At 33.9% G+C, this 27,628-nt stretch overlaps 1 protein-coding gene across 3 annotated transcripts in view; it reads left to right on the forward strand.

Moving 5' to 3' along the window:
• LOC144964930 (uncharacterized) overlaps positions 1–27,628 on the forward strand; it is a 163,990-nt gene that overhangs the window by 111,238 nt on the left and 25,124 nt on the right. For 2 of the 3 annotated variants that reach the window (XM_078899728.1, XM_078899726.1), the window contains 27 exons: positions 280–462; positions 1,390–1,554; positions 2,123–2,245; positions 5,210–5,381; positions 5,546–5,721; positions 6,099–6,290; positions 6,570–6,791; positions 7,511–7,531; positions 10,995–11,248; positions 11,728–11,948; positions 15,643–15,863; positions 16,397–16,537; positions 17,110–17,274; positions 17,677–18,003; positions 18,617–18,725; positions 18,982–19,241; positions 19,689–19,844; positions 20,236–20,448; positions 20,938–21,111; positions 21,752–21,972; positions 22,791–23,191; positions 23,928–24,078; positions 24,383–24,512; positions 25,176–25,354; positions 25,960–26,126; positions 26,537–26,685; positions 27,236–27,422. In XM_078899728.1, the coding sequence (XP_078755854.1) occupies positions 280–462; positions 1,390–1,554; positions 2,123–2,245; positions 5,210–5,381; positions 5,546–5,721; positions 6,099–6,290; positions 6,570–6,791; positions 7,511–7,531; positions 10,995–11,248; positions 11,728–11,948; positions 15,643–15,863; positions 16,397–16,537; positions 17,110–17,274; positions 17,677–18,003; positions 18,617–18,725; positions 18,982–19,241; positions 19,689–19,844; positions 20,236–20,448; positions 20,938–21,111; positions 21,752–21,972; positions 22,791–23,191; positions 23,928–24,078; positions 24,383–24,512; positions 25,176–25,354; positions 25,960–26,126; positions 26,537–26,685; positions 27,236–27,422 (5,080 nt within the window). The remainder of the gene's footprint in view (positions 1–279; positions 463–1,389; positions 1,555–2,122; positions 2,246–5,209; positions 5,382–5,545; positions 5,722–6,098; positions 6,291–6,569; positions 6,792–7,510; positions 7,532–10,994; positions 11,249–11,727; positions 11,949–15,642; positions 15,864–16,396; positions 16,538–17,109; positions 17,275–17,676; positions 18,004–18,616; positions 18,726–18,981; positions 19,242–19,688; positions 19,845–20,235; positions 20,449–20,937; positions 21,112–21,751; positions 21,973–22,790; positions 23,192–23,927; positions 24,079–24,382; positions 24,513–25,175; positions 25,355–25,959; positions 26,127–26,536; positions 26,686–27,235; positions 27,423–27,628) is intronic. The other variant, XM_078899727.1, reaches the window with a different exon arrangement.

Here is a 27,628-nt window from a genome sequence, read left to right on the forward strand (position 1 = left end):
ACCAGTTAAAGACATTGCTCTGCACACAGTGCAATCCCAAAGATCTGTTTCAAATGTTTCTTTGTATTCTTATTTTTTGTAAAATAGAAAACGTCTTTTATCTTTCTTTGCGTCTTAATTGTATGTTTCAAAAACAAATATGTTGAATAACCTTTTATTTTTGCAAGGATTTTTAAGTCATTACTTTTAGTAGATCAGTTTTTAATCGAAAAATGAATAATAATAATAATAATAATAATAATGATTTTTTTTCGAAATCCCAATTCCACTGCACAATAGGTCGCTACTGTCCAGAAGGAACTGGCAATGGTACACAGCCTTGCCCTGTAGGTACGTTTGGTGCTAGCACTGCCTTGGCAAATGAGACACAGTGTTCACAGTGTACAGGAGGCTACTACTGTGACACACCAGGATTGGAGGCAGCAACCAAACAGTGTTCGGGTGGATATTATTGTGTATCTGGTGAGTCGTTTACTACAATATTCTTTATATTGTCTTTATCATTGTGGGAAGAAAAGAGGATTATTCTACTTAAGGATTAGCGAGGATAAGCTAATGATAATAAAAATGATGATGAATTTGATAATTCAAATTTGTGCTTGCTATGATCTGCATATGTTAATAAGGTGAAACATAGATTGACATAGATTATGAATATTATTATATATTGATGCGTAGGATACAGTGATAATAAAACAGAGAGAAAATACACACAAAAAAAAGTGATGGAATATTTTGCACCAATTTGTGCCTTCTTATTCGTTTTCAATGTCTTGGACATCTTATTAAAAATATAGTATTCCTGTCTCATTCCTTGCTGATACCTGAGTCATTCACGCTGACACATTCATCTTTGGTGAGATTTAAAATTCAATGACTGAAAAATTTGCAATGTCTAATTATATTAATTGTTTAGCACTCCATTGCTTAAGAACTTCCAGTTTGTAAATGTCAATTTTTGTTTTATGTAAAACTCGAGGGCTTCAAAAGTTGCACTATCAAAACATAATTCTTTTTAATTTGTAAAAAGCATGATTGATGAAGAACGTTTTGTACCAAAATGTATTTATATGTCAGAGATTGATGACTTGCAGGACGTCAATCAAATTTGGAATATCTAATGAGATAATAACGAGTCAAGAAAATCAAGATTTCTCTCCTAGCGAGTCCTGCTCTTTTTTTTTTTTCTTTTTTTCTTTTTGTAAACATTTTATTCTGACAAGCGAATATGTTTTTGAATGACAAGAATCACACTGGATAGTTGTAAGAACAGATAGCTATTGCTATGTGACTTTTTGTCACAAAGCTGCACCTTTCATTTTTGGAGCAAAGACCAATCTATTCCGCGTTGTCTTTATAATTGACATTGATTGGTTATCTTTGTTTTAGGTGTGAATGTGGCCAATCCCAGTTCATTGGTGGCTCATGTCGGAAGTGGAGATGAGTGTCCTATTGGTCACTACTGTCCTGTTGGATCAAGTGCACCAACACCTTGTGCTGCCGGAACTTATGCTCCAAACAAGGTCATGGACTTGTGTTCACCTTGTCCTGAAGGTATCATTGACTTTTTTAAAAAACTTATTCATATTTTCTTTGCTTTGTTTTGTTTTTGTTTTTTTGTTGTTTTCTTTTTTTTTTTTTTTTTTGGGGGGGGGGGGGGGTTCTTGGGAGGGGGTTATTTTTTGTTTAGTTTTCTTTTTACATTTAATCATCAATGTAAATGTTCTCAATTACCAAAAAAAAAAGAAAAGAAAAAGAAATTTTCATGAAAAACATTTGAGAATGAGAAAACCTATGCAATTCTTTGCATTGCTTTGCTTTTCTTTCAAAACCTTTGGTTACAACTTAGTAATAACACCCAATTGTAACCTTATATAAATATTTCATGGTCAATTTAATACACATTTTAAGAGTCATTTCATTTTTTTAAAGTGGAGTTTTTTTTAAGCATCAATCCTTTTATTGGAAAATATCAAAAACAAATCGCAGTCATTTTTATGTGCAAAAAGCAGATAGAATCTCATGGTCATAATTTTGTAATCAAACTATTCAGTGGTTGTTCAAGTTGCTTATTGTAGATTGTAAACCATCCATAGTCATAACTAATGTGTTTCTATTGTAGGTCATTACTGTGAGAATGCTACAGTTACTCCTGTCATCTGCCCTATGGGTCACTATTGTTTGGAATCAACTGAGTTCGACGTACAACACCCATGTCCTCCGGGAACTTACAACAATAATACTGGTAATGTATATTTAAATGATTGTGTTATTGTTATTCTATAGTTACAAAGAGTAATGATTTTATTGGGATTATTTACCAAAATAAGGTAAATTGAGTGATGTCTCAATTTACATATGTTTTACAAGTTCTTTAAATAAATAATGCGGTGATATAAATCTTTATTGATTAATATAAGAAGAAATATCTCATTTGATTTGATATTTCCTTTCCTTTTCTTATTGTTAATTAATTGATTTATTTATTCGTTATTTTTGGCGGAGGGGCGAAAGGTGAGGGGCAATATAAAAAGCTGAAATCACGATTTCTGTTAAGATTAAGCTCCTCAGTAGAACTGTATTATTATTATTATTATTATTATTATTATTATTATTATTATTATTATTATTATTATTATTATTATTATTATTATTATTATTATTATTATTATTATTATTATAGTCAGATTTTGAATAAGTGGCGTGTGTTTTTCTTATTTTTCTCAGCTGTCCCTCAATGCACAGCAGCAAAAGTTTCTATGAACCCCTGAATCAATTTATCTTAATCAAATAATATTTTTAAATTAATTATAAAACAATAGGAAAGGATTTCGCTTATAACAGCTATATTAAAATCGATAACTGGTAAGGATCATAACTCATAGATAATTTACAGTATCAAAATTATGACTTTTCCACTTATCCATTTTGAAGGAATTCGTTAAAATGGAAAGTTCGGTTAATTGACAATTAAACAATATACATTCAGTATCTGATTATGAAGGAACGAATGGCAATCCTTAATTATCAGACATCTACATTTTATAACTATCAATACACATTACTGATGAATACAAATGAAAGTGAACATTACACACTTTCAACATTATATTGATTGCGAAATTTAAAGAAATAGCTTGTGTATATGCCATAGAGGATTACATAAATTTAATGTAAACTGTCAAAAGTAGAAATTCATCAATTTATGATACATTGTTTCCACAAATATGTACATGTGTTAAGCAATAACAACAACTACAACAACACCACCAACAACAATAAAGATATACTTGACACATCAATCATCACATTCTGATGACGATATGAGGAAAATGGGAAAGGAAACGACTATGGAAAGATTTTGTGGTATCACTCAATCCAATGAAATGTAATTTTCCTCCAGTTTGCGAAGGTTGGAGCATGCCTTTTCCCAGTCTTTCCTTGTTATATCATTTATTACCTTGTTGGTGAGAGTTAAAATCGGCGTTCACCTCTCATCTTTCCCTTTACTTGGGTCCAAATGAGCTCGATTGGATTGCGCTCAGGGTGATATGGGGGAAGTCGCACAACCTTGTGTCAAAACTCCCTGAATTGGAAACTGTCTCTGGTTTGTTTCTTTTCACTAGGAGTATAGCTGAGCCTTTGATAAATAGTCAGAATATTTAGTGCTGTCTGATTGGAGCCATAAAATCATATCAGTTTTTATAGTTGCTGGAGTTGGAGCATTGAGGTGATCATGGGCCACCGAATTGTAGCGTTGTCCAATGCAATACAGCTGGGTGCTTCAAGGAAAGGCAGCAAACGGTTATTTAGCCAGTCTTCAAACACCTCTGCATTAAGACCAGAATGATAGTCTCTACCTTCCAAATGATGCAGAAAAGAAAGGAATGGTATGGGATTATTCTAAATGCCCAGTGGCTTCACCACCTGCAAGAATATCAATGATCTTCTGTCCAGAACTCATGAGTCTTTTTCTACCCGAATTATCAGACGTCCATTCCTTTGTCGGATGTATGTTTTCATTCACCCAGTTCCATATATCTTTGGATGATATCCATATCAAAGTCGTCTTGGATCCTTTTCCTATCACGTCGTTCCACTGATGATCTCTCTGTCGTATTTCGATAATCATCTTCTTGGGGTTGATTGTGAAATTCCAATTCCATAGCCGTCCTCTTTAATGGCTTATCAATAGGTACAAGTAGATTTACGAGAGTGTCGTATTATATCGTATAGTTTAAAAGCATCTATGTTTTTAAAGCCTATAAATGCTCTGTGAAATGTTCGTGCATAGATACAATTTTTCAAAGTTGTATAAACAGAAGTCATTGTTAATATGACAATATTGAGTATATTATAATCAGTATTTCAAATGATTTAAAACTAGAGATTTCACATTGGTTATTGAGACAGGATGTAGATAATAAGCAATAAATCATAAATTCAAAATTTAAGACAAACTATATAAGTTGTAAGTTTATAGCAGTTAAAGCGAATTGTTTTTATTCGGAAACAAGTATGACATGAACTCATAATCGCTAGCCAGAACTACGTGTCAACACAAGATTTTTTGGAAAATGATTAATTATTCTCATACTTTGTGGTGCGTAACTTATTTACATTTTTTACAGTGTAAAATCTCGAATTTTATGACAGCGGTTTTAAAGCAGTTTTTTATAGGTTTTAAAGAAGAAAACTTTTTTGATATGGCATCAACACGGTCCAAAATCTATATTCAGTTAAGAAAAATTGATTCAAAGGTTGACACAATTTTTTACAACTTTTGATAGAGGGACAGCTGAGAAAAATCTGAAAAACATGCGCCATTAATAAAAAATCTGTCTATAGTAGTAGTAGTAGTAGTAGTAGTAGCAGTAGTAGTAGTAGTAGTAGTAGTAGTAGTAGTAGTAGTAGTAGTAGTAGTAGTAGTAGCAGTAGTAGTAATAGTAGTAGTAACAGTAGTAGTAGTAGTAGTAGTAGTAGTAGTAGTAGTAGTAGTAGTAGTAGTAGTAGTAGTAGTAGTAGTAGTATTGTTGTTATTGTTGTTGTTGGTGGTGGTGTTGTCGTTGTCGTCGTTGTTATTATTATTATTATTATTATTATTATTATTATTATTATTATTATTATTATTATTATTATTATTATTATTATTATTATAGTCATTATTGTCACTTTAGATATTCATTCTTCCCCTATCATTCCTTTCCAGGAGCCAGCAATTCCACCAGCTGCCTCGAGTGCCCACCAGGAGAGTACTGTGAAGGCCATGGCAACGTTGTGCCAGATGGATATTGTGATGAGGGATTCTTCTGTGGTGGAGGAGCTAATCAAAAACGACCATATGACCCTGGATACCTAACAAATGCCAATGGAACTATGAGGTACTTTTTTTTTTTAATTGGGGCATTTTAAAGTTTTCATAATGGCCTTGTCTTTGAATGTTTTTAATTCATTTTTTTCTTTGCTAATTTTATATCTGAACCCTCCTGAAGTGCATTCATTTAACAATTCTCATTGCTTCTTTTTTTTTTTTATTGTTTCCCAGTGATTTGTATTCTAATGACACTTGCACGCCAATGTGGGACTGTGTCTGTCCCAGTTTTGAGATGACCACAGGTGGACTTTGTCCTATCGGCTATTACTGTCCTCAGGGCTCTTCCAAACCCACTGCATGTGACCCTGGTACTTATTGTCAAACTCCTGGATTGGCTCTCCCAACGGGTAAGTTGTTTTATAGTGCAGTAAAAATAAGAATCGTGTTCATCAATATCAAATCTCAACCCTTTGGTCCTTTCTTTGTCTCTGAAATTCATGATTTTTTATTTAAAAATTGGCAATGCATAAGCTGTGTGGATCCATTTTTAGTTTTATTTGAAATATTCAAACGTTGGTAATTTATCATGCACAAGGTGTTTATTCCGATGTTATTACTCGGGAAAGATTGCCTAAAGTTTTACGTCAAGAATTATCAGCATATAATAACATTGCCAAACCTAAAACGGATAAGTTCTGCATGAAGCTTACATTTATTTTTCTTAAACCAAAGCTGTCAATATGATATGCAATAGTGATAATGCTATATTCGTCTTATATCATAGGTAACTGTAGTGAAGGCTTTTACTGTAATGGAACGAGTGACAGACCGGATCAACATGACTGCCCTGCTGGATATTATTGTGAGGAAGGAACATCCATCCCCGAGGCCTGCCCTGCTGGCACATTTGCCCCTAGCATCAATGGCAAGAGTCCAAGCGACTGCACCAACTGTACAGCTGGATATTACTGCCAAGGTAAGGTACCCCTCCACTTACTTACTTATAAATATGATTTTCCTTTTATTGTGTGTTTTTTTTTACCTGATGATTACAATCTTTAACATATTCTGTGAATTGTCCCTAAAAAGCGTACCTTAATGCCCTTACTGTGAATTATCTATTGAATGTGGTATTATAACACACATTGAATAAATATGATATTGTTATTGACTTATTGAATTGAAAAGAAAGAAGAGAATCAACTGCACAACATAATAATTATAATAATAACCACCAATAAATTGTCTTGTTCAGGCCTTGCAAACATCGCCCCAACTAATCAGTGTGATCCTGGTTACTTCTGCCCTGGAGGCCAAGATACTCCAACGCCTCCTGATTATCTTTGCTATCAAGGTCACTTCTGTGAGGCAGGGTCTCATATTCCTACTTCCTGTCTTAATGGCACTTACCAGCCGAACACCGGACAAGACTCTTGCATTGATTGTTCACCGGGTTACTACTGTGATCCTCATGCAGGTAGGAAAACATTTTACTATGATATAATTAATAAAAATATTTTTTACTGAAAATAAACTCTCATGGAAATATTGTAGTTTTTTTTTTTTGTTTAGTTTTTTTTTTTTTGTTTGGGTGGGGGGGGGGGGGGGGGGAGTTGTGTGTGTGTTTTTTTTAATGAGGAGAACAACAGCACAATTTATTGATAATTAACACTCTCTGTACTGAAAAGATCATTTGTGTCAGAAATAAAGTTTCTTGTTGCGGAGTAATCAAAGATTATGGTTAGATTGGATTTTCTTTTATCACTACATAGACTTTTTAAGGCAAAAATCTTCATCTTTGTTTTGGTATTGGAATTTCTATAAATAAAATAAATAATAAACTCTCCTCCATTGCTATTTGTCAGAATCGTTTCTATAATCTCAGGCCCATAATCGAGTCATTATGATAACAAGGGATAAGTGAGGGAAGATTGCTCATATATATTGAGACAGGATATAAAACAAACATCGTTTTGGCCTTTGGCCTTTGTCAGGAAACAACCAAAAACAGTTAAAGATAACTAAAAATTAGATTTGGCTTCATGAAAAAATTAGATAGTGAATTGTTCCTCAATTGATTAATTATAAAAACCTAAAGTGTTCATTACTTATATTCTTTATAGTAATGTTCAAATTTTATAAGATTTCATGTTCGTTGATATGATTATTAACTATAATTTTCTATCTTATCCACAGCGAATATTACTTATATTCATGGTAAAAATGTGTGGCTTTATTAGATGTTGATTTTTTTTAGATTTGCATCCTTGGGAAATGTGAAAAGTTGCATCGCAATTAATCATGCTTGTAGAGAGGATATAAAGTCTAATTTCAACCATATTCACCGTTGGTATCCTAAATAAATATAATGTACATATCAACAGATGCAAAGTATCACTTTTTGTTCTACGTTACTGTTTCATTTGATAAATAACAATGTGAAATTGAATGTAAGCTTCAGTTTAATTACAAAAACAGATGAAATGAACGTTTGGGTTTCCCCTTTATCAACAAAACAGGATGAATGAAACACTACAAGTGAATGAGATAATGTGGTTGTGGCGCTGTTCAACAACAAAACGTCCATTTGATCTGTTTTTGTAATTAAATTGAAGCTTTCATTCAATTTCACATTGTTATTTATTTCTTCGAGCTTCGGGCAGCAACATTTACATTAATATTAATTTACTTGTATGAATAATGTTTGGCTTTTTTTACAGACAATCAATCATTTTCTACAATCTGATACTTTTCAACTTATCATATTTCCCGGTTTGTTTGTTTTTTTGCACATGTGATTAAATCATCATAAATGCATGCTTGGTATTCACTATGATATATGCCTTGTGATCAAAACAAAAAGGAGAAAAAAGAACTAGAATAGGTTGCAGTAGCTCCTGCTCTCTCTCTCCGTTGTATGTCTAAAGAAGACAACAAACCAATCTCCACTTTCCAATGCATACCACTTTTCAATTATACTGTTTTTATGAATTGTTTTTGCATTGCTTATATTACATTTTTTAGAAGTTGAATTTGCAGAGTCAATTTTCCTTTTTGTCTCCATTCATTTTCCAACATATCGGTAGCGATTCTTTGCTTCTCCTGTTTTGTTGGTTTTGTCTCACTTTGAGTTATTGTTTTCTTGTGATATGTATTTGATATTTATGTGTTGCAGTATTACTCTATCTTTGATTTGAGGGGGGAGGGAGGGAGGGATTTTGTTTATTTTTTAATGTTTTTCTGGGGGGGGGGGGGGGGGGGGGGGGCTTAAAGAGAAATCTTAAAGGAGATTCGATTTTTGTTTTGTTTTCGTTTTCATATTTTTTTGTTTTGTTTTGTTTTGTTTTGTTGTTTGTTTTTTTTGTTTTTTTTGTGTGTTTTTTTTTTTTTGGGGGGGGGGGGGGGGGGTGGTCATGTTGTTGGAGAACTTTTCTTTTGAGGGGTTAAATTGATTTGTATCAATAGACTGCTTTTGCTTCCATACTTTTCGAATTATATGGCTATCAGTCTTGATAAATGCCTGTTTATTTTTGAGATGCTTTTTATCTTACAACTTTTTTATTTTCAGTAACTCTCTCTCTCTCTCTCTCTCTCTCTCTCTCTCTCTCTCTCTCTCTCTCTCTCTCTCTCTCTCTCTCTCTCTCTCTCTCTCTCTCTCTCTCTTTCTTATTCTCTACCCATTCTACCCCAAGAAGAGCAAGTGACATTTATCTATCACTTTATAGTTGTCAAGAATTTGTATTATGGACTTGCATGTTGCTTGCTTTCGTTTCTACTGCAATTTTTTAAAATGTACTGGTTTGATTTTGTATACCCGTTGTTTTGTTTTTTGGGGGGTTTTTTTCACATTGTGTTATATACCCCATAGCTTTTTTCCCCTCAGATTCATAGCAAACTATCAAAATAAAATCATATATAAATTTCTAAAGTTTTCTTTTACTATGGTCGAGCTATCCAAGTTTAAATTATTGATCAATAAATTGAATTTGATCGTCTTAATAAAACAGAGCTCGAGTTAAGGTCATGCCAAGGATGACCAATCGCCTCAGAATTATTTTATGTCAGGGTGGACCCGTTTATCCTAACTGAATTTTGAGCGTAACTGATAAAATTTGAGTTGAAATAAAGGCCTTCATTGAGAAGACTCAGTCTCATTACATAAACTTTTTAAAATGTCAACTTCCTAAATCCTATCATTTTGATTTAAAACTCTATCTACATTGGAGTCAGCATAAGGGAACATTCTTAAAATCATATTCTGATTAAAGTTAAGCCCTTTTGACGGTCCCAAATATAACCGGATTCCACTGTAATTGATTCCGACTCAATACTAGATTTACGCCACACGTTAATGTTATTTGTCAGACAAGAACTTATAGTAAGTTAATCAGGAATGTATGATTAATATGGCATAGCAATGATCAGCCCGTGTGACTGAAATTTTTTTTGTCTGAATTAACAATTCATTACGTAGCTCATTATTATTATTACTATTTTTATCATTATTATTATTATTATTATTATTATTATTATTATTATTATTATTATTATTATTATTATTATTATTATTATTATTATTATTATTATTATTATTATTATCATTATTATTATTATCATTATCATTATTATTATTACTATTATTATTATTATTATTATTATTATTATTATTATTATTATTATTATTATTATTGTTATTATTATTATTAATATTATTATTATTATTATTATTATTATTATTATTATTATTATTATTATTATTATTATTATTATTATTATTATTATCATCATCAATATTATTATTATTATTATTATTATTATTATTATTATTATTATTATTATTATTATTATTATTATTATTATATAGTATTATTATTATTATTATTATTATTATTATTATTATTATTATTATTATTATCATTATCATTATTATTATTAATTATTATTATTATTATTATTATTATTATTATTATTATTATTATTATTAGTATCATCATCAATATTATTATTATTATTATTATTATTATATTATTATATATTATTATTATTATTATTATTATTATCATTATTGTCATTAATTTTTTATTTTTTAAAATCATCATTAAAACTGCAGCTCAAGGTATTTATTCTAAGGTTTATACTTGTAATGTACATTGTGATGAAAGTATTAAGCATGCAATTTATTTAAATTTACTTCCTTTTCAACTTGATATGAAATTGGATTTAAGTTACAAAAAACAATGTGCCATGTTATGTGTATTCAAATGATAACTGGTGGAAGAAAAGCATAATTATATGATATTATTAAGAAGCGATTTTCGATGCTTTTGCACAGATATAAAAGTGTTTATTATTTTTTAAATTGTTATAATTTTTCATTTTACCATTATCGCCATCGGCAGCGATGGCATCGTCGTCATCCTTATTAATTTTATTTTTTATTTTGTTCAATGTATATTATTATATTTTAAAGATTATTATCATTGTTTGTTTTATCATTTTCATATCATCATCATCAACAACACCACATCATCATCATCAACACAAAGGTGGCGGCATAATCTTCATCATTATTCTTTTTTTTTTTAAACTGTTATTATCATCAATATAATTATTTTTAAACAATGAATACAGAAGCCACCATGAATATGGATTTCAAACCGTTTTTTCCTTATCCACACAGGTGGCCCTGTTGTGACACCTAGTCCCTGTCCCCGTGGATATTACTGCCCTCCTAAGACGTCAGCTGCTCAATCCTTCCCCTGCCCTGCTGGTACCTTTGGTCCTGATGAGTATTATTCAGACGTAGAGAACTGCACACAGTGCACGGCTGGTTATTACTGTGACAGAGATGGACTGTCAGCTGTCTCGGGTGAATGCTGGGCTGGTTTCTATTGCACAGGTGGAGCTAGTGCAGCAACTCCAGTCTTTGATATGGTACGTGATGTCATAACGCTCATATAATCTTTCAAACGTAAGAAATGCTATAAATAGGTATACACGTCTTGATGATATTTTAAGCAATCAGATATTTTGACCACGGAACCAAATGTTGTTTAATGGTCATTTTCAAAGTACTCTCCTTTAGATCCAAATTAATGTTTCTTGAAATTTATATTGATTAATATTTTAAAAATAATAAATTCATCGTTCATCCACACTGTTGATAAAGGAGAAATACTAAAGTCCACTCTGTTATATACTTCATTATTTTGTTTGTTGATTTAACAGTATTTAACTTCATCATTGCCTTATTTTTTACTATAACTTCAAGCATCAACATTTGCAATTGACGTAAAACATTACATCCATTCAATATACGTTGATTAACCACTTTAATGTCAGTCAAGATATTGCTTGTTTAAAAAATACTTTTAAAAAATAAATGATATCGTATTTTTTATTTATCATGGCAGGTGAATGTAACAGACAACTCAACCTTTACCGGTAATGATCGCTGCCCAGTGGGTTATTATTGTACCAATGCCACCACATATCCTATCCCATGCCCATTGGGAACGTTTTCAATAGTCCGAGAGGTAACCAGCCCTGATGGGTGTGAGCCTTGTCCAAAGGGACGTTACTGTAACTTACAGGCATTTACCAAAGTTGATGAAGCACCACTCTGTTCACCAGGGTAAGGATTTTTTAAAAATATTTTGTTCAATTTCATTAAAATGACATATATTGCTGACAGACACCCCTCATCTATTCAACCAGTCAAAAAAACATTGCAAACAATCTTTCTAATTTCCATATGCTGTCATAATCCTTTCATTATCTCTCTCTCTCTCTCTCTCTCTCTCTCTCTCTCTCTCTCTCTCTCTCTCTCTCTCTCTCTCTCTCTCTCTCTCTCTCTCTCTCTCTCTCTCTCTCTCTCTCTCTCTCTCTCTCTCTCTCCCTCTCTTTCTCTCTCTCTCTTTCTCTTTCTCTCTCTCTCTCTATCTCTTTCTCTCTCTCTCTCTCTCTCTCTCTCTCTCTCTCTCTCTCTCTCTCTCTCTCTCTCTCTCTCTCTCATTTGGTTTTTACTCATGTCTTTCTAAATTTTTTTTCCCGTTAGTTTTGGGTGAAAAGGGATCTTAAGCCTCAAATACCACTTGTTGCATAATATTTTCGTTTATGAAGTTGATAATAATAATAATGCTTAAATTACAAATTACTTTGGCTGAAACATAATCATTTACACACTCAAGCACACACACACACACACAACACACAGATTGTATTGCAAAACGCCAAACAACAGAGCATTACAATAATCCAATTTCGATAGTACGAGGGACACAACCAGGTGCTTGGTCACATCCTCAGATATGAACCGTCTAATGGAAGCAATCTTTTTTAGTTGGAAAAAGAGAGATCTAACCAAATTATTAACCTGATGCTCCATCGACAGTCCAGAGTCTAAGAATGTGCCAAGGTTTTTCACTTTGTCAACAATTTGAATTGAGGCATCCCCCAACTTCAAATCTGTTTCACTTTTCCACTTCCTGTTCCCCACATACAGCACCTCCGTCTTATCATCATTCAGTTTCAGTCTGTTCTCATTCATCCATTTCTTAACACTTTGGATACAATTTTTACTATTGGCTGATACTTCTTGTAAATTTCTCGTATTGGAAATGCAGTACAATTGCGTATCATCAGCGTATTGATGGTAAGACAGACTGAAACTTCTGATGATTTTAGACAGAGGGCCAACGTACAGAACAAAAAGAATGGGTCCAAGTACTGAACCCTGGGGAACCCCACAATCAAGAAATATTTCCTCAGATCTATATTCATCCACCGTAATAATCTGTTTACGATTAAACAAATATGACCTAAACCAATCAAGCGCTGCACCAGACACACCATAAGTAATTTCAAGACGTTTGAGAAGAATATTGTGATCAATAGTATCAAAAGCAGACGATAGGTCAAGCAAATTCAGCAAAGAACATGAACCATTGTCTATAACAGAGAGGAGATCATTAACAACCCTAACAAGTGCGATTTCCGTCGAATGATGTTGCCTATAAGCAGACTGAAATTTTTCTTCAAGACAATTATTTTTAAGATGAGACAGTAATTGTTTCAAAACAAGCTTTTCTAAGATCTTAGAGAGAAAAGGAAGATTAGAGACAGGGCGATAGTTTTTAAGTTCTCTTTATCGAGATCAGGTTTTTTCAAAAGGGGTTTGACATGAGCAACTTTGTAAATGTCTGGTACAGCACCTGACTGCAACGAATTATTAACAATACATGTAAATGGTGTCAAAATTACATCAATGCACTTTTTTAGAATGGCAGTATTTACGGGGGCTAAATCACAACTTTTAGTTGGAGACGACATAATGCAATCACATAAGTCAGCTTCAGTAATCTTTGAAAAATGTGTTAATGAATCACCATGAAACTTGTCAAATGTTGTATGGATCGATTCAGATGAGAGTTCTTTCCTGATGGTATCCATTTTTTCTTTTAAATATTGACCAAAGCGAGTTTGTAGATCTGCACGATCGATTAAAGATGGGAGAGCTGATTGCATCTGTTGTCCTGACAGTTCCTTGGTCAAGGCAAAGAATTGTCTCGAACATCCCACATTTTTGAGGCTGTCTTCATAGAATTTCTTTTTGGCCCTGAAATTGACGGCTTTCGCATCATTTCTAGCTGCGATGTACAGTTTCTTATCAACAGCATCTCTGGACTTGAGCCATTTTCTTTCTGCCCGCCTCCTGGCTAATCCATTCAATTTTATTTCAGTATTATACCAGGGTGCTTGACGTCTTACTCTTACTGCTCTAGTTTTTAAGGGAGCATGCTTGTCCACCGTACCAACAATTGACTCGTGGAGACCATTTGCATCCTATTTATTTTTAACGTTATTGTCAAGGTCTTGTTTAAAAATGTTCATGTTTATATTCTTCATATTACGAGATGTTATCATCTTTTTACTTCGTGCTTCATTGGAAATAAAACGCAAAACACAATTAAATGATGGTCAGAGATTAATTTATCAATATTTGAGACAGGTGAAGAGAGAGAATGTTCAATGTCTGTAATGACATGATCTATTGTGTGGCCATGTTTGTTTGTAGGACCGCTTACACGTTGAATATAGTTGTTTGTGTCAATAAGCTCCCGAAATACTTTCGATTCATTTTTGTTTCCGAAATAATCAATGTTAAAATCACCTATAAAAATATTATGCTTTTTGTTCATGGATTGCATAGACATAAATTCTCCGAACTCTGATAAAAAATCAATTGTTGATATTTTGTTTTGTTGGCTTGGTGGTGGGCGGTAGACACAGTGAAAATACTTCTTAAAATTATTTTCATGAATGTCAAATCCAGCGTACTCAAAACTTCTAAAATTATCATGGTGGAATGATATCTTGTCAAAGAGTGACAAGTTGTAAATAATTGCAATTCCACCTCCTTTCCTCCCAATGCGTGGAAATGATTTAATACAAAAGCCTTCGGGTGTAATTGCTTTCATAACTGGATCATCATATGAACGATTAAGCCATGTTTCCAAGATGACAAAAATAGTAATTTTATGATCGTCGATAATGTCAATAATATCTTGAGTTTTATTACGGCACGATCTAACATTTAGTAATCCGATTCTTATTCTCGTATGATCACTACGTGCAGGTTGTTGTTGTTGTTGTTGTTGTTGTTGTTGTTGCTCAAGACGGTGCTGTTGCTGCGAGTTATTGTCATGGTGGTTATTAATTTCATACTGACTGTCACGGACAGTGTTGACATTTGACAAGGAACGGTGAGGATTATTCATTGGAGTGATTAGATTGGATGGGAGACGAGTGTTGATAAATTGAAGAGAGGATTGAGGTCGTAGGGGGAGCGGGCGTGGGGTTGGCCGATGACCAATGACGGTGGTTATTTTCGTCTACCCCCTCTGAGTCTGTTCATAAAATTAGTATTATAAATAGATCGATGTATACGGTAGTTCTTAAAAGTTGTAAAATATATCACAGTGAATAAAGTTTCCAATATGGCTGTAAACAAATAGCAGTTTAAAACTATGTTCGACTTTGGAAAATCCATACTTAAATTTTAAAATTTTAGAAAATTCCTCTGTTAGAAATCGTTGAAATGTATATCAATAAAACCACATGACTATCACAAATCAGATGGTATTAAAATCCAGGCGAAATGTCAGATAAAAATCACTCAGAACACGAAAATGAAAGAGCCAACAAAAACAAGATTCGCCGGTCAGGCGTGTTACATCATTACATTTCAAGTTGATGTATATTCTTATTACACACATCGAAGTCTTTTAATCATTTGACAACAATCTACTGAATAATTCTACCTTCAGATATATTTGTACTGGAGGAAGTACCACCCCGACTCCCACAGACAACATTGAAGGCTACATCTGTCCTGCTGGTTACTTCTGTATTGCTGGAGCTGAGATAGAAGAGGGATGTCCCATAGGCACCTTCCAACCTTACCAAGGAATGGATAACTGTACGGTGTGTCCGGCTGGTTTCCAATGTCCCAACATGAACATGACCGCTGCAGAACCTTGCCAGTCTGGTAATGACACTGTTGGCATTTTTGAAAAATCTGTGATATTGAAATCGTTTTATTGTTAATTCAATAATGATATATAAATGACATTTTCATAGCGCCTTAACCCCATTAGCAAATAATCGAATGAGAAATTTAACAGTAATATAGATATAGAAGACATATAATGATTGTAAAAGTTTAGGGTTTCATGTTAACTTCACATATCAGTGATTGAAACTATTTAATATTTTTTCCTTAAATTGTTTTATTGAGATCTTGATTATTTCAGTTCAACCTTTTGCATGGTTGATATCGATTTTGTTTGTTTGAATTTATTTTTTCGTTATGTTTATAAGTTTCTTTGATTTCTTTAAGATTGAATAATTATTGCATTTTACACTCGATACTTTTTTATTCTTTTATAAGACATAACATATTATTGTCATTTTCATCATTAAAAATTCTAATTTTGCTTTGTTTAATTTTGCCCATGTCTTTCGTCATCAGAAAAAGCTATTACTCTTTAACGTCGATTTATCCATTGTCTTTGTCCACAGGAAGCTACTGTCCTGAGGGAGACGTCATGCCTTGTCCAGCCGGTACATTCAATAACATCACTGGTCTGTCATTGGCATCCCAGTGTACTGACTGTTCTACAGGCAAATATTGTGAAGGCGTTGGAAACAGTTTCCCAACAGGTCTTTTTATTTTCCTTTATATAATCTTAATTCTAATTCTTATCAGATTTAGCATATAATTCGTCAAATATTTTTTTCTCTGATTTAAATGTATTCATTATTTAAGATTGAAGTTATTCAGATTTTCTTGCTCACATGCAGCTATTTTTCCCTACTCAATTCATAAATTAACACATCACTATTTTATGATGAATGTTTACTATTATATCAGTGATCATTTGAATATTTATTTTTATTTTTTATATTACTTATAATACGTTTTTTTTTTGTTTTTTCTATCGATATTACAAAAGAATTATTCTAGAATCATGCTATTTTTTCCTAAAAGCTGAGGGTTTTTGGGGGTCTTGTTTGTTTTGTTTGTTTGTTTTTTGTATTGAAAATCTGAAAATATAAATAATTGGGTGCAAGATAAAAATGTTTCAGCGTATGTATTATACAGTGCGAGTTTAGGCAATGCAGAAAGAAAGATACAATAAAACAATTCTTCAAAGAAAATCGTGATTCCATTCCAAAGTATCATAGACTTCCTCCTTTCATCAACCGGCAAATTGTTTATACTTTAAAACCAGGTGACTGTGATGCTGGCTATTTCTGTCAAGGCAGAGCTGACAGCAAAGCACCCTCTAGCCACCCAACTTACACACAGAATGGACTTTGCATCGTTGGACACTACTGTCCCTCTGGAACCAGCATCATGGTGCCATGTCCAGCAGGCACCATTAGGAATAATACGGGTTTGTTAAATATTTTTCATCAGAGTCATTTTACCAGCTGTGGGAATTTTATTTATTTTTGAATTGATGGATTTTTCCCCCAGTTAATGCTATTAATTCTTGAAGCGATTGTTGTTATTCTATTATTAGTGACAGATGCTCTACATGTGTTTGTTGCTACCTACCTGGCTGCCTTGACTCAAGTGCTTTGAGTAATTTGTTATCCTCATAAAAGCAAGACCAGGAATATCTGTGTTTAAAATAGCTACATCATCTTTATTTACTTACTCACCTATTCTCTTGGGTCTCCATCAGTCTTAATCTCCTTGTTTCCTGAGGAAGGAGGAGAGGGGCGGGGAGGAAGAGTCTGCATTTGGGTTTTCTATTCAAAATGTATTATCACCTTTATGATTTCTCACAAAGGTGGTGCTGCTGAATCGGATTGTCTCCCTTGCCCTGGTGGACGCTACTGTGACCAAGATGGACAGATAGAGGAAGCTGGATTGTGCTCTCAAGGTTACTACTGTCCAGCCAACGAAACCACAATCTCCCCCACTCCATCAGGCTACCTGTGTCCTGTGGGATACTTTTGCTTGGAGGGCACAGCAAACCCCACCCCATGCCCAGCGGGAGAGTTCCAAATCAGCAGTGGACAATGGACATGTGACACTTGTCCGGCTGGATATTACTGTCCAAGTTCTATCCCACCAGAACTGAAAGACTGTCCAGCATACAGTTTCTGTCCAAATGGTATGTGGCTGTCACTATTTGAATTCTTTGTTTTCTTTTACTTGTATTATTTTGTTCCATTGTTTTGGTGGCATTTTTTTTTTGGTTCTTTGTTTTTGTTGCTTGGAGGGGGTTTTGTTTTTAGGGGGGTTTTTTCTTGGTTTTTTTTTTTTTTGTCTGTTCTTGTTTGGGTTTTTTCGATTTTTTTCCTTTTTGTTTGTTTGTCTGTTTGCTTGGTTTGTTCTTGTTATTATTGTTGTTTTATTTTGTTTTTATATTTTGTTGTGGGATTTTTGGGGGTTTTTTTTAGTTTGTGTGTTTGTTTGCTTTTTATTTGGGGGGGGGGGGGGGGGGGGGAAGGAGGTTATAAAATTAGATTACAAGAACACTGAGATACCGAGAAAAATTAATTCTACCTTTGTTTTTTTCACTTGTTTTTATCTTTTCAAAACTGTGATAAAATGGCTTCTCTATTTTAAGTTGTTTTTGTTTTTTTTTAATATTTCAAAATATTTTTCATACCATGGCATCATAATTTAAAACCTTTCAATATCATAAATGGGAAACGAGTACATTGATTAAATGTGAAAGAAAAGAATACCACAACGATGTTTGATTTTGATTACATAACCAGGTACCGTGTACCCCAAGACCTGTGCTGATGGAACATTCACCTATGACAACATGACAGGCCTCGAATCACAATCTGATTGTCTCCCTTGTGAAGCTGGCCAATTCTGTCGGTGAGTGCTACTATATTTTTGATCATTAACACAATTTGCTTTAGGAACAGTGTGAATTATTTTAGAATATTAATCTTAGAGATACTACAAAATGCTGATTTGATTTTGAATGATTATTCATGTAATTATAGAAATATATCTGACACTGATGATTTGTTTTTAAAAATGAATATGGTAATTAGGTAGTAAGTAAAAAAAAAAATATGATGTTGATGGATTATTTTCTTTTCCTCCAATTTTTTATTTTATCCATCAGTAACGGACAGCGTTATGGCAATTGCTCAGCTGGATACTACTGTAAATCAGGATCTCCTGTCAACATGCCCAATGCAACCTCGGACTTCCTAGCTTGTGTTCCCGATGAAGAGTGTGCAGGCTTCTGCCCAACTGGCTCGTATTGTCCAGCTGGTATCCTCCTCCCTATTCCATGCCCAGCAGATACATACAGAGACACGGTCGGAGCAGAGCAAGAGACAGATTGTGACAGCTGCCCGGCTGGATCTCTATGCCCTGAGGGTGAGCACAATTGATCAATTTGATTTGTTACCTATATAGTTCTCTCTCTCTCTCTCTCTCTCTCTCTCTCTCTCTCTCTCTCTCTCTCTCTCTCTCTCTCTCTCTCTCTCTCTCTCTCTCTCTCCCCCCCTTTTTTTTTTTATTAAGATGATAAAATTTGATTCCTTTTTGTTTGATATTATAAGAATTTATAGTAATACCGTCGTAAAGATCATGTTGACAACAATGATAACTGTTGTTGAAATAAAGTTAAAGCAAAATAAAAATGCTGTCAACATGATCAAATTGATACAGATATTTGATTGCTTGAGCTGGAACAGTGGTCTTAAATAAGCTTTGCTCTTTGTTTTCTTTACATCATATTGGATATAAGTCACTCTCATCGCAACAATCAAAGCATAGAAACTACTTATTACTCTCGCTATATATATATTTCTGATTAACTAGGAACCAGCAATCCTGAACCCTGTCCCGTGGGTCAGTACTGTTTGAAAGGAAATGGCACCCAGCCCTGCCCGAAACTGACTTTCAGAAATATTACAGGAGCAGCTGTCATCACTGATTGCTTCCCTTGCCCAGCTGGTTATTGGTGTAACAACACAGGTAATCATTTCTCATCATGGTGATGTTATCTCTTTGTCTTTTTTGTAGACTTTTATATGTGTTTCTGTTTCGTTTTAATTGTTTTTATTTAGATTGGTTTGATTTAGATTTTGTTGAATTTGATGGGTTTTTTTTAAATTTTTGTTTTGCAAGATGTTATTTTTTTAGGGGTTTTTTTGTGTGTGTTTTTTTTTTTGGTTTCTTTTATTTGATTTTTTGGGGTTTTTTTATTCTTTATTTTGTTAGTGTTTTTTTTTTTTTTTTGGGGGGGGGGGGGGTTGTTATTTGTTTGTTTGTTTAATATCATGATATTTTGTTATTTTTGGATTCCTGCATAGTTATGTCTCTCGTATTGAAATCATTAACAGCATTAATGTACTGTTCTCTTTAGGCATGGCTGATTACTCCAACAACTTATGCCCTCCTGGTTACTTCTGTTTGGAGGCTGACGTGCCTCGTCTCTGTCCAGCGGGTCGCATGAGAGACACTCCTGGCGCCCCATCTCCAGATGATTGTCCACTATGTCGACCAGGCTATTATTGCCCCAATGATACTGACAACACCCAGGGAATACCATGCAGGGAAACTTTCGAATGTCCAGAAGGTATTTATAATTGTCTATGAATAAGTTATGATCACAGGGTGAATATCTAAAATATGCTTAGGAAATAATCCACTGGACCAAATATATTTTATTTAATTGAATAATTCTGTAAGGTACAAATTATAGAATAAGTATTAGAGATTGTCGTTTATTTATTGACAGAATGTTATACAGACTTTAATCAAGTGTATGGTTATAACTGCTTGCATCAGATATCACAAAAAATCAAAACCAAAGAAAAACAAATCAAAACAAACAAAGAAATAAATACACAAAATATTCATTTTTTAGGCTCTGAAATAATGGAATCAAATAGAAAAATCCCCTGAAAATATACCTTAACTATCATTTATTTTTATTTTTTTTAATACTTTTATTAGACCGCTTATTTTGTTATTATTAATGTAACTCAAAGTAATTAATATGGGTAAAATAAAACTATTCTCAAAATTCTCAAGGCCTTTTCAAATGAACCCGTTATTTTATTAGGTGCATCCATCGAGATTGATTGCAGACCAGGCTACTTCTGCAATGGTACAACTGGCGACCCCTACATTTGCCCTGGTGGTTACTATTGCCCCAATGCCACCGACTCGCCTATCCCTTGTTACTATCCATACTACTGTCCTGAGGGAAGCAACATGACTCTCACCTGCCCATTAGGTCAGTGAAGGCTCTAACAGTTCCTGTGTATTTTAAAGATTTTACCATTAATGTGTAAATAATGACTTGTAACCAATGTTTGTTTAAAATATATTAATGATTTACATTTTGTTTTCTTTTTATTTCTAATTTTACATGAATCATGCCTTTGATATGATTTTTCTTTTAACAAAATGGATTAGATCCACAAAATTCCTGATCTTATTTTTACCTAATATAGATTGCAGCTATGTGGTCTAGTGGTATGACACTCGGAAGGTCCTTGATTTGAGACTCACTCAGCGCATAGTTGGGTCCTTGGAAAAGGCTCTTTACTCACATTATCTCACCGAACTCCGGTGTAAAATGAGTTTCTTACTGTTAACAGCATTGTCTCTGTCCGAAAAAATTGGAATATCGCCTAACAGGTGTCATGTCCCGTCCTAAATGTTAAATGTTGCTGTTGGCCAGGGACCCTTGTAAAGCACTTTGAGCATGTTTAATGGATATTGCGCTTAATAAAAGCTCAAATATTATTATTGAAAAGTACATATCTCACTATCCATGAGACGAAAATGTGTAAACCATTAAGCATTTAATAACTTGATTATCTCAAATATATACTAATTATAATTGATTTTTATTCTGTACCAAACTTAAGGCTATATGGCGGACAATCCAAGTGGCGTGAGAGACAGTCTCGCTAAGTCATGTAGAGCCTGTCCTGCTGGCACATATGGTAATGACACAGACAGAGCTTCATGCATTATTTGTCCCGCTGGATACTACTGTCCTGAGAAAACAAAACATGGAACTGATAACCCTTGTCCTATTGGTTCCTACTGCCCTGAAGGATCTGCATGGTATACACCCTGTCCAAAGGCAAGTACACAAGCTTTTATAAGCAAATGTCATAACTTATTATAGATCTGAAAATGTGTGTATGAAACAGTGTCTGACAAAGTGAGAAAGAAAAATACAAGAAAAAAAATAAACATCCCAAAAAATCGGTCCCCAGTCGAGACAGGCTGATTTTTTTGTAATGTTTTTTTTTTCTTGTATTTTTCTTTCTTGCTTTGTCTAGTACTGTTTCTTACACACGTTTTCAGATCGTTGTCTTACACCAGTGCCTGCTCCCTAAATTGTCACTAACTTGTAGATTTTTTAAAATTGCAATGGATTATGATGAATATTTATAACATAGTTTGGAAAACTGTAGGTTATGATGACTATGTATAAAAGATCAGGAAGACTTAGGGAAAAAGTGAAAAAATCGAAAGCAGAAATTGTGTTGCCAAAGAAACGCCATAATGTCTGAAAACTAGATTCTGAACTTGTTTTTGTTTTTTGTTGGGTTTTTTTTGTTGTTTTTTTTTTGGGGGGGGGGTTGTGAAATAGGATGAGACCAACCAATTATCCAACCTAGAGGAAAATTCTCAAACACAAATGTGATCACGTGATTGTGTTTTCATTGTGTCACTGATGCCTATTGAAAATTTTCAGAATTTAGAAATAATTTTTTAAATTGTCATTTTTGGTGATGACAAAAATCATTTGCTCTAAATAATCTTCTAAAACTTATTCTTCTCGTCATTGTGACATTTTTTTCTTTTGTTTCATACATTAAAGTGTTAGATGTTATTTAATGGTTTGTTTGTCTTTTGAGACTTTTTTCATTTACTTTTCAAATCAATTAATAGGGCATGTATGGTGCAATCCAGTTAGCCGCAGACTACAGCGACTGTGTAAATTGTCCCAGAGACACCTATAACGATTTGGAGGGCCAGGAATATTGCAGACCATGTGGAAGCTCAGCTACTGCATCAGCGGGAAGTGCTCTTTGTTCTTGTATTGGCAAGTATCGTTACTACCAGCCATCCTATGGAAAGTGTGTCTGTTACTCTGGATACATTTACTATGATGAAGTCAACAAACTGGTTACTGATGGAAATGGTGATGAGAATTGTCAACAGATTGTGGACGATTCATGCTCCACGACAGAAGCCAGATGGGCCAACGACAGATCCTGCAAGAACCCATCTTCTGTGGATTGTTCTGTAAGGTGTCCTGATGGAGGCTCTCCTGACATTGACATGGGAATGTAAGTTTTGATATGATTGTTAAAAAGGTTTTTGATAAAAAGCAGTTAGAAAGTTTCCTGACAATTTTCTCCAAAAATATAATAATAATGATAATAATAAAATAAAAATATATCAACATGGGAATGTGAGTTTATGATTCTTGAAAAGGTTTTTGATAAAGACCAGCTAGAAAATTGCATGACAATTTTCTCCAAAAATAAAAAATAATAATGATAATAAAATTTAAAAAATAGCCCTCCTTTGGATGTATTATACATAACTTCTCTAAGATTTACATCTTGGAAAGGTGCCTAATCTCCCGTTTTTCACTTTCGTAAATTGCTATGAAAGCCAATGACTTAGATGTGTGGCACTGTGTTGTAAAGAATGCATCCCACAAGTTCCCCCCGACGACCATCCGGTCATGTCGTGAATGAGTGAAATTTCTATGCAGCACTTTAGCATTTTCAAAAAAATTTAGCCACAAAGAACAAAGCTTTAAAAGCAAGATATCCGTTTCTCTCATTTAATTTTAAATGATTACAGAGATTTTATCCCTTCGCTTAAGTTATTATGAAGGAAAAAAGTTTGTATTTTTACCAGTGGACTTGACCAACTCATTCTTGGGATCTGTGTTGATATTCAGATTATGGATTTATTTTTATTTTTTTTTTGTTTTGTTTTTTTTGGGAAAGAACTGAACTCACTTACATACATACAAATTGATAATAACATTCTCATTTTATTCAAATTTAGATGCGAGTGTGATCTTTACAAGGATTTCTCTGAGATCTGTGACACTACCTGTCAAGCAACGACAATGCCAGCAATAAGCATGGAACTGACCACGGATGGCACTGTCAGTGTCACGATCAACGACCCTGTCGCTGGTACCAGCACTTCCTTTGTAAGTTAAGTGATTGTTATTTTATTTTATTTTTTCTGGGAGGGGGGGGGGGGGGGGGGGGGGGGGGGGATGGTTGGGTTTTTTTGGGGTTTGTTTTTTTTTTTAAGGGGGGATGGGGTGTCTCATATATTGTCTTTTACCGGTTTACCCATATATATTTTTATTAGTTTATATTTTCCTTGATGACTCCTTGTAGTTGACACAGTGTTGTATGTAGTAAGTGACCCTTATCATCAATTATACTTGATTATTATTGCTACTTTGTTACATTCCCACTCTACTATTATTCTTTTCTTCCTTGTAGACCAAGACAGATGTGTTTGGACCAAGTGAGACGACAACTGGCAATACAAACATGTATGTCATCAATTTCTTTGACACTGGCGTGGCTGGATCCGTCTATGCTGATGCTTCATCAGCCCAAGACCTTCTTTGTGAGTTTGGGAATTGGAAGGCTTATATTTATCTAAAATATTTTTTATTTTTTAGTCACGGTGTCAAAACTCAATATGAGAAATAGTGGGCAAATAGTCCTGATGCTTGAATTACAAGAGTTAAAACTCAACAAAGTTTTTAATCTTAAAAAAGAGGGTGCATATCTACCGTCGTTGAAAACTTTACTTTCATGCAAAATTTCTATTTTTTAAGATAAACGGAAAACAAGAACAATTTAAAAAGCAATGAGTGCTGTCAAGTTTGAGTCCTTTAGTATGTTTAGAGTTAAGTACGCTGGTCAATCCCATAGCTTTTCACAACGAAATCCAGATCTATTGTGGTCATTTATAAACATAAAGTGTATAGATTTATCCTGGACTTGGAATTTCTGAATACACAATAATAACTGTTTACATCCTTTGGATAAGATGCTTATCTGTCACCAATTACTTTCCAATAGATCGAACAGAATCAGCAACCCAATCATTGCTGGAAGGAGTGCTTTTGAGTCGAGTATTTTAGCCATTGAGTCATAAGAAGCACTACCCCCGCCTCCCATGTTTTGTATTCCATATAAATACAACTTTACAACTTGACAAAACTGCAACACGGAACTTGATAAAGATAAAAAACATTTAACAAATGTTTATTTTACTTCACAGATGACCTACAGACCTTGGTTACCGTTTCAGGAGGTGGAGCTGTTGGAAGGCGTCGTCTTCTCTCAACTACCCTGCCTTCCAACCAGATTCTCAACCCTGCTCTCTGCTTGGAACAAGGAGAAATAGTCTTATTTAATGTATGGATCAACTCTACAGACAGAGCCAGTAGTCACTATCCTGTAAGAGAACTTGTCCATCTGTGACAGATTGGTGATATGTTTTACTTAGAAGAGAAATCTATGCAAAGATAGGAAGGTAGAAGTAATACTGTAAGCGATAATGATATGGGGATTTATCTCTGAAAATTGAAATGCTTATGGTGGTGTTTAAGATGTTATTGCTTTTATAAACAACAGTTCAGTAATGAATATCTCTTTTGAATGGAGAAACACTTTTTTTAAAAATGAAAACTTTATATATGTTATTCTACCATTTGCTTCCTTTTGCAGCTGCAATAAATTTTCTTTTATTTGTATATTTGTTTCATTCGCATTTGAATGAATTTAGATACGTTTTTTTACTTTTTTTTAAACTAAAGTTTTGGCAGAAGAAAATGGCTACAAGATTAATAAGGGGGAAGAGCAGGACATTAATATGGCAGTTTGGTTGCCAACTTCCTTTGACTATATTGTGTTCATAAGTTTTTACAATTATCCATCAAATTTGATTGTCTTTTCACATCACATTTCAATTCATATATCAGTTTAATGTATAAATTCCCTCAATTTAAGTCAAAAGATTAAAACAACGTTTTAATTGGTTTGTCTCTTTGATTTGTCATTAGGTCTATGTGAAGAACCATTTGTACAATAGTAACCCCTCTTTCGACTATGGAGCCTTCCTCCAGCTCCAGAATCTAATAGACAACACCAATGTATCCATCACATCATTTGCTCACGCTTTCACAGAGGCCGGTACTTTCGTTTTCGCCGATGCACAGGAACCAAACTGGTGAGTGCCATTCATCCTTTATATTGATATCATTGGAAAAATGTACAACAATATCTGAGGAGTACTTTTAGTCTAAGATTTCAATTATAATGTCCTTCCACGTCAGTCTGGTATTAGGTTGGGATGAACAACAGTGTAGATTCATACTACAAAAATGGGAAATCTGTAAATCTAATAATATTATTGTTAGAGAGTTGAAAGTAGAGTTTACAGATCCACCGCAAATTGCATCACATCATATTCTTCAACCTGTGTTTATATTTTACAAGAAAGTTGTCATAGTGAAAGCAGCTGCATCTGAAATTAAGATAATTTTCTGACCAATTTTGCAGATTTTTACCACAATGAGTATCAATAATATTTGTTATGCAGTTTATATACTAACAATACTTTGTTATTTTATTCCACAGGGAAGTTGTTATAGAAGTGAAGCCAACGGGATCACAATGTAGCACCAGCTCCACCCGTATGATGCCTGCTTCAGTATCAAACCTTGTTGGATTGGGTGTCTACAAGTCTGGAGTAGCCAATGAGGAACCAGATTGGGGAATCATCATTGGTAGGTGGTCTTTTAAACGTTACCCTACGCTGAGTATAATACTACATAATTAGAGCTTTTTTAAAGATTTTATATAGCGCAATATCTACTAAATGTGCTCAAAGAGCTTTACAAGGGGTCCCTGACCAACAGCAACACATAACATGTAGAACAAAACATGACGCCTGTTAGGCGATATTACAATTTTTTCTGACAGGGACAACACTGCCAGGTACTCATTTTACACCTGAGTACGGTGAGAGAATGTGAGTAAAGAGCCTTTTCCAAGGACCCAACTATCCGCCGAGTGAGGCTCGAACCCAGGACCTTCCGATCCGAAAGCGAGTGTCATACCACAAGACCACATAGCCGGAAAGTGGAGGGATCTTTTGGGGCTCAGACTTTTCTACCCTTCTACCAACATTTGTTAACTTTTACTTCCATGTAGGGTTAGAGTTGAAATTGATTATTTGCAATAAACAAAAAACCTTTCAAGATAGAGTATAGAAATTGTATGAATATTTATTGGTTCATCTTTTTTGTTGTGTTTCTTTTTATTCTCTTTAATTAGGTCTGATCGCCTTCTTTGCCGCCTTAGTGTTCTTGCTTGTTGTAGCAGTTATTGTATGGAAACCCTCGGATTCTGTCATCTACCCTGTCAAGCATTGGAAACCCAAGCACAGGAAACTGGGTCTACCACCACCTGTGCCTTCCTATCTACGTTATGACCCTGACAACTGGCAGGATAGATACACAATGTAAGCAAATGCTCTCACTTTCAATATTGATCAACAATCAAACAGTATGCAAGCATTGCTGCTTGAAGCTCTTAAAGTACTAAACGATGAAGGTGAATTTTAGCTTTGCCTTACTCAACAACTACAAATGATGTCGACGTTTTGGGTTATTTGTTTTTATTAAGCGTGGACAAATGGTGAATTTGATGGAAACTCTTGTCACAAAT

Source organism: Berghia stephanieae, chromosome 2 (assembly GCF_034508935.2).
Source record: "Berghia stephanieae isolate SIO BIC M18660-M18661 chromosome 2, UCSD_Bste_1.3, whole genome shotgun sequence".
NCBI classification, from domain to species: Eukaryota; Metazoa; Mollusca; class Gastropoda; order Nudibranchia; family Aeolidiidae; genus Berghia; species Berghia stephanieae.